The sequence below is a fragment of the Parambassis ranga genome, chromosome 19, assembly GCF_900634625.1.
Source record: "Parambassis ranga chromosome 19, fParRan2.1, whole genome shotgun sequence".
Classification (NCBI taxonomy): domain Eukaryota; kingdom Metazoa; phylum Chordata; class Actinopteri; family Ambassidae; genus Parambassis; species Parambassis ranga.
In genome coordinates this window covers 13,842,041-13,852,727 of record NC_041039.1, presented here as the reverse complement: position 1 = coordinate 13,852,727, position 10,687 = coordinate 13,842,041, and the positions used below count along the sequence as shown (strand labels likewise).

The window sequence follows — 10,687 nt, the reverse complement described above, 5'->3', positions numbered from 1 at the left end:
TGTTTTTCAAAACAAATTTATATTCGATACAATTACACAAGAGCTCACAACATCTTTAATTAATTGTTTTAGTCCCATCGTACTATCGTCTCATACATTGTATTCGTCTTTTGATATTTTCTATTAAATGCAACATAAATGACCGGACTCTTTCAGCTCTTACTCTGAAGTCTTCCGGAAGTAGCCTTACGACGTGGAAGAAAAATACTTTTTAAAATATGAAACGTGACAAATGCAGGAAAACTAATACCAGTAGGTGGCGCTTGTGGACTACTTACAGTCTCTTTGTATGTGCAATGTACAACAATGTTATCAGTTGTCCAAAATTATTTATTTTCGTAAGCATTTGTTTTCAGCAAGTAGGTTGTACACATAGTAAACATTATGGTATAAAACAAGTAAAAACCGCTGCAACAATCATTCAATCACTTGTTTTTGCAAAGATTTAACTTACAATAAAAGCATACAGCATGGGACATATTACCTCCCCAGACATCCAGCAATGTAAAATGAGAAAAAGCTTTTAATCACTGAAATGTTATAGAAATTTTAAGCAGCATGGCTCTTAGCATAATGCAGGCTACATGGTTTAAAAAAAATGCACATTGTGCAAGTAAAGACATCTTTGAACCTAACTGAAAGGCATCAGTATGGGTAAAGATTTTCAAACCACCTACATGTTTCTTTCTGCACCCAATGCATAGGATGTATACAGTTTCAACAAATGCCACACACTGCAACACAGAGCATGTGTTTGGCAATAGCTGTTAACAAGCATTTGGATATATAGCATGGTAACTTGAAAAAACCTACAGTACATTAGTTCATGGTATGTCACAACAAAAAAAGTCGCTGAATATTGCGCACAGGCGTGTCCACAAACATGTCGATTCAGATGGCGTATTGCTTTGGCTGCTTCTTCAGGCTCATAGATTTTTCAGTTTGGGAAATGACATGAGTGGCCCGGTTATTGAGGAGTCTGCATTCATGAAGAACGTCTGTAGAAAAGAAGAAATAAATGTTAGATCACAGTAAATCCAGCACAACTGGTTACATCACATGCAACACTTTTCTTGAAGGCAATACTCAGACAAATCCATTTTGGTTTAAATTACACAACATTTGTTCTTTTTTTGCCACACAACTTCACAACTTTTACAAAGAGACATCTGAAAATGCTGGCCTGGTTTTAGCCAGGATGCATCCTTTTATGTGAATGTGTGTGACCCTCAAAAGTGGGCGTGTCCCAAAAAGCAGGGTTGGTTAGGTTTTAATTCAAAACACAAATGTGTTCGGGTGGATGTATCCAAGACACCTGTTACCGTTAAACTGTTTGTAGGCTTCTTCAATAATGGCGTTGTTTGATCTCTTCATCTCCCAGTAATTATCCTCCACCCATGGCTTGCAATCCGGATGTTCAGTAAGTTGTCCATTCTTGTATAAACCAGCTAATCGTGTATAAAGAGAAAAAAGAAGAATACATAAATCAAATGGAAAAAAATGCAACTGCAGGCAGATGACAGTTATACTGCTAAATATATTAGACTGGAATATTTGTTGAAAAATGTACCTTTGATGGTATCATCTATGTCTTTGCATAGCTGGTACAAGTCACTCCCACGTCCGACAACTCTTTCACCTGAAATGCAAACATATTAAAGAAACACATGCATAACACACCAAATCCTAACTCCACTACCCAAGAAACAATGTTCAGTTAAGTAATACATCTTACCATCCAGCACCTTGATGTGGGGGAACATCTCAAGAACTGTAGTTCTGTATGATGAGTTCCTGCACACTGACATAAAGACACGTATTGTGAGTTCACTGATGAACATTTTCTATCCACTGGAATCAAATAAAAGTCGACGAGAATTACCTGGATTAGAGTAATTATACGTGTTGTCTTTAAGTCGTATATTTTCCAGCTTTCGCAAAGAAACAATGCAGTGCAGGTTGTCAGTGCTGCAGAAAACACAGGGCATATCATCACACACAGTCTTTGATAGACTCAACATTAGAGAAAGGTCTGTGCTTATATACCTGCATATGACGTTACCAGCCAAGTTTAAATTCTGTAAACTGTCACAACTGCGCAAAGGCTCTGGGAATACAAAAGCAGAAATATATTTCAAAGGGAGATTAAAATCATACAGCAGAGAAACAAAGTCTTTTTTTCTGCCCCTGAAACCTTACCTAAATTAGAGATCCTGTTGGCTGACAAATTCAGCACAGAAAGAAGCCGAAGAAACGCTAGAGGACCTAAATTAGTAATATTATTTCCAGAAAGGTCCAGTCTCTCCAAATTCATACATTCACCAATGCATCCAAGATCGTGTATACCTGATGCACAGTAAAAAAAAATAATAAACAATACTGTAATATTCTCACAATTAAATACAAATATATTATGTTCCCCTTACCAAGACCTCTCAATTTGAGAAACAATATAGACTCCAAATCAAATTCTCCTGTACGGGACTTCAGCAGCACAGCAGTTATCTTCTCAACATCTGTATCTGAAAGAAACAAGAGACCCAAGACTGCAGCAGAACAATTGTGTACAGAAGCAATACAATCCAACAAACTCCTTATTTGTGAGTCAGCATTGCAGAAGACAGTGCCTGAAGCCTCATGTCTGTTCTGTTTACTGTGCACTAAGCAAATAACTCCTGCAGTCCTCTAAATATGGAAAAACCAACTCAAGCAGAGCAGGAACTGAATATCTGGCAGCATGTTGAGCCAGTTACGGAGGAAAAGGGTCACACAGAGGCATCTGTGCTGCTCTGTGTGTGTATTGTTTCCCTAGTCACATTGAAACTAAGGGAGTTATATTTGGGTTCATTTCCTAAGGCTGCATCAGGACTCAAATAAACCTTTCCCACTCCCTGAGAAGAGCGTCACTGAGAGGAAACGAGGTTAAACAGAGATAATGATGCTGGACTTTTTTTTAATTTTACTCCCATTTTATCCTTTTATCTTTTTAACCTTTACATTACCTCTGATATATTTGCACTACTTAATTAAGCGCACAGGGACTAGCAGACACTGTGTATAACACCGCTGCTCCATATGACTGTAGTGGGTGGGATGAGTAAACGCACCTTGCACTGCACCTGCTGACATAAAGATGTTTCCTTCGTACTGGCGATAAATAATGTTAGCTAATGTTGGCAGCTGCCTTATGCTAGCTAGAAGCGCCCTTCGTAGAGGCTGCGTGTATTCATGAGAGTGATTCATCTGGATGAAAGTGGGTGGGTTATTTAAAGATACAATAGTTGCCCCTCGTTTTTATCTTGTGATATATATATAAATATAAATAACTATTGTTTAACAGGCAATAGGTTGTCAGCATCTTTAGTTCTGCTAGCTAGCATAAGCCGCTAGTGGCTAGCATAGCGACATAGCAACAAGCTACCCATCACAACTTACCTTGGTCTTTCTCTCGCTTTAAATCCATCCTGCGCAACTTTGCTACTCACAAAGCTCCCTACCACAACACAGAGCCACCAATTCTACCAGTGCAGTGTGAAGACGAGGTGGGGGGCTGTTTAGAAAGAGAATGAGGATTTGTCTTCTGTCCTGGGGTGTAGACAGGACACACTCCCAGTACTGCTGCGGTGCTGTTAATAGCACGCAGGTGGATGAGACGGACCATCAATGTCCGCAGCTCAGCAGCAGCAGCAGCAGCAGAGGCGAAGCAGACAGGCGGCAGCACGGTGTTAGAAGAGGACGTGACTGTGGGGAAAATGCTCCGGTTTTCGTTAGATGTTGCATCTGTGGTGCAACAGGTTTTTTGTCCCAATTAAAAGTTTTATTCTCGTTACAGCACCGCCGGAAAACATTTGTTTTTTATTTTTTCTGTGATTTTGAAATGGATTTATGTAAATTTGTGCAACTCGATAATTAAAACTCAAAGTGACAATGAGCATGCTCATGCAATTATAATTTATTATGTATTTCTGATTTAATAAAAAGAGGAGATGGGCGAATCAAAAGGGTGTTGTTATAAACATGTTATAAGGTTGCATTGTTATGCAAAAGTCTATTTTCAAACAAGAACTGAAACTGATTTGTACCTATTCATTATTGTATTGATATTCCATTGACTAAATTATAGTGACTAAATTTCACATTATGGAGGCGAAGACTCTCTGTGTGAAATATTGTAGCTCCTTAATTTGAATAAGCTGCAATACAAATTATTTAAAGGAAACATCTGTGTGCATTACATTACATTACAGATCTAATGAGCCATTAAAAAGAATAATCTGGGTTTATTACACTCTGGACTAGTTACATCATCATAGGCAGGTTGTAGCCCGTGTTTATTTATTTATTTATTTCCCTGCAGTCTCATTGGTTTGCTTGGACTCCTGTGGACACCACCTGGGTGCCTCTTAAGGAGCAGCGGCAGATCAGTTTGCAGTGTGCAGACAACAACAACAATAACCGCTGGCTCCGATATAACTCCTGCTGTTTGGGATATTTATTTGTTTTTTTTCCTGTGTTTTTTTTCCTCTACGATTGCCTCTACGATTGCATCCTGCACGGTTTCCAGTCATGGCGGACTCCTTCTGGAGGGACATCAGCTACATGTTTTAGGAGTTTGCATCCATAGCAGCTCATCCTTTGTGCGGAGACACTTTGGACCCCGCGGAGCCCCTAAATGCCTTTCAACACTGATGAAAGGTTTCGGACGTTCAGTGCTGTAAATGTGTATAAGCAACAAATTACTTGATAGAGATGGGTAATAAACAAACAATCTTTACAGACGAGCAACTTGATGCTTATCAGGTAAGCTTGCATGCTTTCTATTGTGTTTATACCCGCTGGAAGAGGTTCAAACTTAGTTATTTTTTTATTTCTTAATCCATTTATCCCTTTATGATATATACTGATGACTTCCCTGTTTAAATATTGACACAGTCTTGATAGCTGAGAGCAGCACAGGGTTTTGATTTCATTGCAAACTGGGGCTTCTCATCATTTGAGAAGATGTGACCTTTTGTTCCCTGTAACAACAATCCAGGTTTTCTCCATGAAGACAGACATCTTGGTGTGCACAGGTTTATCATGTGATTGAGGTGTGGACTTAATAATTAATGCTAAGCCAGTGTGATATGCTGTGAAACACTACTCTCAGGAAACAGTGTGGTTCTCAAGAGCCTCTCTGGTTACTCCAGCTGTACTCTCAAAAATGCTTGTCTTGTAGTTCTGTGTCCATAGAGTTCATATTGAATTTTTTGAATTAAAAATTTAAAGGTGTACAATCAGCTGAGGTTGGTTTATAGAAAAGGTTAATCACACACCGTCTCAGCTGACTGTGCTCTGCTTCTTACACCCAGGAGCACAGCTCAGACAGGACTGGGACACAAAGCAACAATAGTAAATGGAGGTGACTCTGGTGGGGCTGTCGGATAATGCGTGTGCCAACACATGCATGTCAGACAACAGCGGATCATGTTCCCTCGTGTACTCACACACATCACCATCATTTAGGAGAAAGCAGACACCTCAGCTGCTGTTTTACAGTAATGGCTCCTCATGTTACTTCAGGGGAACTGTAATATTTTCATATGACTCACACTTGCAGACATTTCCATTTTATGCAAATTATTGTTAATTGTGCCTTACAGTTTTCCATAAAGCATAGTCTCCTGTCAAGATGATATTACTCATGTTTGTGTTGCTGTTTTTTGTCTCTCTGCAGGACTGTACGTTTTTCACTCGCAAAGAAATTCTGCGGTAAGACATATCTTTCAGTACTGTGTGTCATGTAAATGTGTTTTTCTGGTATTAATTACATCTTATTTTCAATATTACTTGGGATTAAATATAAAACCATCACATGTGCACCAACAAAACAATGCCAGGGGTCAAATGTACATGCAATCAAGAGCAGAGCCAAGAAACGTCTGCATGCAGCACATCCAGAAGGGTTTGAAACCTCAGACCAAGGTGTTGTTTCCACATGTGTCACATTTCTCTCTTTATACTGACATGTGCAAATTCAACACAAAAGAAATGAAGAAAATATAGTTCATTATAAGGATGGGATTCATCATCATCTCGTGGAATCCCATTATCCTATCCTGTCACTTGACAAGCTGATGACACTTGCATTTGCATGAACCCGTGATGCTCACATTTCAGTATCTTTTGTCAGTGGCTTTAAATGTTATGAGATAAATAACCACTTAAAGAAATTAAATGTTGCATTATAACATCAGCCGGCAGTGTCTGATTTCTTTTCCCTCTGACAGGACATGCAGGAATTTGTATCCTCTACTGAAATTATCTAAAATTTAAAGAAGAAAACAACAGCAAAAATGTTATTTTTTAAAAAACTTCTTATTAATATTTCTCATTTTAACCATCTTTGAAGTATTGGATCATGGTTCTCTCATCATTCTCTCAATGACGTCTGAATGTTGCTTGTTCCTCCTCTGTGATATTGAATTGACTTTGATTCTGTGGCTGGCAGTGGCTTGACCATCGCCAGAGGGCGTAATGGGGTCCTTCACTTTATGACCTTCATAAAACACTCTCATTTCTGCCCGCAGCTGCAACAGTTATGTAACATTAGAGAAAGAGGTTATCACTCATGGTCACACAGCAGCTGTCAGATCCACTAATACTACCTGATTTCACTGTTTGTGTGTGTCTTCATTAACATTGGTTTCAGATCTCTTCCTCATGAGTTGCACGAACGATGCAAATGATCAGAGTCTGCAGGTTTATTTGTTCATTTCCAGCCGTGTACGGTTTATCTAATTTAATTGTAGTGCAGTTGTCCTCTAAGGCCAGTGTCCCAGCTGATGAATGGCTCTGCTCTGGCAGACAGGAAGAAATGGAAGCTGTAGATATGTTCTGTCCAGGTGTTATGTGTTATTCACAGGTTATAGACACTTTTCTTTGAACAATGAATTAAAGGTTTTAAGGTAAATTTGTTTTTATTTTGTTTTTATTCCAGATTGCATGGCAGGTATCATGAGTTGGCTCCACATCTTGTACCGATGGACTACACCAACGATCCGGACTGTAAACTGCCATTAGCCTTGATAGTGAACATGCCAGAATTAAAGGTAAAATATCATTCAGTCACCTCTATTCCAAATGAATCACCGCTTGTGTCTGTGTTTTCTTACTTCAGTTTGTGCCGCAAGGACACAAACAAAGCACAGCCTGCTCATGTTGACCAACACCTAATCAATACACACTCCTATGAGAACAGAATGGATTTTTAACCATCGTCGTCACTGATCTGATTGTATGACAGCCCATTCTGGGAGTTTATGAAGGTTAATGTGCCATGAAATGCTCTGCCTCTCTATCCTGACAGATTTATTCCTCCCTATTTTTATTTTTTTCCTCTGCCAATTGAATAAGACATTTTAGAAAAGGAATTTTTTTACGTAACAGCATTACCACACTTTTTCTGCTTTTTTCACCTCCAGGAAAACCCATTCCGGAGCCGGATTGTGGAGTCGTTCTCAGAGGATGGGATGGGGAATCTCAGCTTCAATGAATTTGTGGACATGTTTTCAGTCCTCAGTGAAACGGCTCCCAGAGAACTCAAGGCCATATATGCCTTTAAAATATATGGTAAAAACAACAACATATTAAAGCTGCAAGCAGCATTGCGGGCCCTCGCGCACCTTGCGATCCGCGGGGTCATCGCAGTCTTCTCTCCTATGCTCTCGTCTCCTATACTCTCCTGTGCTATGCTCTCCTCCTCTCATTTCCACAGATATACAACAAACACATGTTTACAACCAAACTTTCCTGCTACCAGTAGGTGGCGCTATGACCGTATCATCCTATTAGCATATATATCTGTTTAGACTCGGCTCCATGGCAGTACTGTAAGATTTTGTCCACATTGCATAAAGTATATGGGTAGTACTGCATAAAACACAGCGAGTTCCTTTGTAATGGCGAATGGTCAACTTTGAGGCCACTCCCCCACCACACGGTAATACTTTTGAAAGAGTTTTGGAATGCGTCTATTCCCTATGGTGTCCTGAGTGGACACAGTGAATTTCAGCTCAATTGCATGAAGTATGCGAGGCGTGAAAAGTTTTGAAGCAGGGTCACAAATAGGCACAAAATGGCCACAAAAGTCAAAATGGCGGACTTCCTGTTGGGTTTGGAGGGGGGGGGTCCAAGAGACTTTTTTGTGCGTCTTGGGGTGATACACATGTGTGCTAATTTTCATGATCCTGTGTCAAACTGGCCAGCGGGGCTACGCGTTAGGGCAAAAAATACAGGGAGTTCCTTTGTAATGGCGAATGGTCAACTTCGAGGCCACGCCCCCGCCACACCGTCAGACTTTTGTAAGAGTTTTGGAATGCGTCTATTCCCTATGGTGTCCTAAGTGGACACAGTGAGTTTTAGCTCATTTGGATGAAGTATGCGAGGCGTGAAAAGTTTTGTAGGAGGGTCACAAATCGCCAAAAATTAACAGAAATTTCAAAATTGCGGACTTCCTGTTGGGTTTGGAGGGGGGGTCCAAGAGACTTTTTTGTGCGTCTTGGGGTGATACACATGTGTACCAATTTTCATGACCCTACTCAAAACAGGCCAGGGGGGCAGGCAGAAAAACCTATGAAAACACAACATTTTGTGTAGCCAGTAGGTGGCGCTCTGCCAAAGCCTCAATATTGTTGTATAGATGTGTTTAGGGTCAGACTATGATCATACATCTGACATTTGGTACAGATCGGACAGTAAACACAGAAGTTATAGCGACTTCCTGTTTCCTCTGAAATGGTCAAACTTTGAGGCCACGCCCCGGCCACACCGTCAGACTTTTGTAAGAGTTTTGGAATGCGTCTATTCCCTATGGTGTCCTGAGTGGACACAGTGAGTTTCAGCTCAATTCCATGAAGTATGCGAGGCGTGAAAAGTTTTGCAGCAGGGTCACACATCGCCAAAAATGGCCACAAACTCTCAAATGGCGGACTTCCTGTTGGGTTTGGAGGGGGGGTCCAAGAGACTTTTTTGTGCGTCTTGAGGTGATACATATGTGTGCCAATTTTCATAATCCTGTGTCAAACTGGCCAGAGGGGCTACGCGTTGGGGGCGCTATAGAGCCATTTTTCTATGTGCGCTTCAAAAGTCAGCAAATTTCAAAATTTTTCGGGCAAATGAATTTTTCTACCCAGTTTGGTGAGTTTTTGGGCATGTTAAGGCCCCCAAAAAGGCGATCAAAGGGGGGGAAAGAAAAAAAATAATAATCCTAAGGGTTTCAATAGGGCTCTTGCACCATTCGGTGCTCGGGCCCTAATTATAAGCAAGAGTTTTTTTTCTCCACCCTGATCTAAATAAAAGGAAACTCTAATTCATTATTTGCTATAACCTTTTTTTCCCCATAGATTATAATGTGGATAATTACCTGTGCAAGGAGGACCTGGAAAAGACTCTAAATAAGCTGACAAAGGAGGAGCTGACTCCCGAGGAGGTGGAGTTGGTGTGTGAGAAAACCATTGAAGAGGCAGACCTGGATGGAGACAACAAACTGTCGTATGCAGACTTTGAAAACATGATAACCAGAGCTCCAGATTTTTTAAGGTAATTAACTGTGTGTTCATCCACTGTCTCAACCGAGGAGGGCACCATTCATGTTTACATCCAGTTACAAGCTCAAGCTTGTTGTCTTGTTAGTAGAAGCATGCTGCCTTTGCACAGTGAAACATGGACAAAAATAGCTCCTACATGTATTTGCTCATATAAATTTTCTTGAGAAGCCAAGTGACATTGAAGAGAAGGCAGAAATCTGTATGATTGATATCCCCCAAACTTATACAATAACTTATACAACTTATACAATCTACAGGTAGATGGACAAAGTGCACGAAATATCAGTATTTATTTATTTATTTATTTTCAGGAACTGTACCTTCAAACATCTGACTTGCTTAAGTGGGTGCACTTCATGTTACAAAAGATGACAAAGGTTAAACTGTATGTTGCTGTACTTCCATTTAAAGGGCCTCACCACAGTTTATATACACACTGAAATGTTACTGATTCTTGTGTGTTTACAGCATACAGTGTGTTTGAATGCTGTTCCCTTATATTCTTCCTTTTTTTATATTCCAGTACCTTTCATATACGGATCTGAGAGGGCCTCGTGGACAGTTCCTAGGATCAGAATCTCGGCATTTATCTGAACCACATCCTGACCACAGCACAGTCTGACATTTATAAACATGGTCCCTCCCTCAGCTGTCCTAACATCAATGCAAAGCTTAACAGCTACACACTGGGAGAAGATGATTTCCCAAAAAATGTTATGACTGTCTTTCACTACCTATGAAAGGGCTTGACCTGTGTAGGGGAAAAAAGGCTAACGTGTAAATTAAACACATCTGAAAAGAGCACATTTAAGAATGCATAAAAAAGCTTATCTACCTATACTGCACATGAGATCATTCCTAGTGAAGTCTTCCTACAGTGACACATTCAGTATTTGTAAGTGAATGAAAGCACAGCACAGATATCAAGGGCATACAGATACATGAGCAAACTACGAGCTATGCAATATTTATAAAAGCATTGTTGTGATTTTTTTTGTGCTTGCAGAACTGGAACATGACGACAATCATATCTTACTGTTCTACAGTTACACACAAAGGGCTTTGTCATCTAAACTCAGTTTGCTAGCTTTCACCTTCTG

General features: G+C 40.1%; 2 protein-coding genes across 3 annotated transcripts; one reads left to right on the top strand and one right to left on the bottom strand.

The window, feature by feature from the left end:
- Window positions 1-568: 568 nt before the first annotated feature.
- lrrc61 (leucine rich repeat containing 61) lies at window positions 569-3,616 on the bottom strand. Its single transcript, XM_028431584.1, has 9 exons — window positions 3,436-3,616; window positions 2,427-2,522; window positions 2,200-2,346; window positions 2,047-2,107; window positions 1,883-1,968; window positions 1,736-1,801; window positions 1,571-1,639; window positions 1,323-1,448; window positions 569-998 (listed from the first exon to the last, which is right to left on the bottom strand). The coding sequence occupies exons 1-9, from the start codon at window positions 3,461-3,463 to the stop codon at window positions 892-894; spliced, it is 786 nt and encodes a 261-aa protein (XP_028287385.1). The 5' UTR covers window positions 3,464-3,616; the 3' UTR covers window positions 569-891.
- A 1,083-nt stretch (window positions 3,617-4,699) lies between these two features.
- cib2 (calcium and integrin binding family member 2) lies at window positions 4,700-10,687 on the top strand. 2 transcript variants are annotated; one of them, XM_028431590.1, is made up of 6 exons: window positions 4,700-4,800; window positions 5,717-5,751; window positions 6,980-7,091; window positions 7,464-7,611; window positions 9,384-9,579; window positions 10,111-10,687. In XM_028431590.1, the coding sequence occupies exons 1-6, from the start codon at window positions 4,750-4,752 to the stop codon at window positions 10,130-10,132; spliced, it is 564 nt and encodes a 187-aa protein (XP_028287391.1). In that variant the 5' UTR covers window positions 4,700-4,749; the 3' UTR covers window positions 10,133-10,687. The 2 variants fall into 2 exon arrangements, with proteins under 2 accessions (XP_028287391.1, XP_028287392.1); XM_028431591.1 differs by lacking the exons at window positions 5,717-5,751; window positions 6,980-7,091 and having other exon boundaries at window positions 4,750-4,800.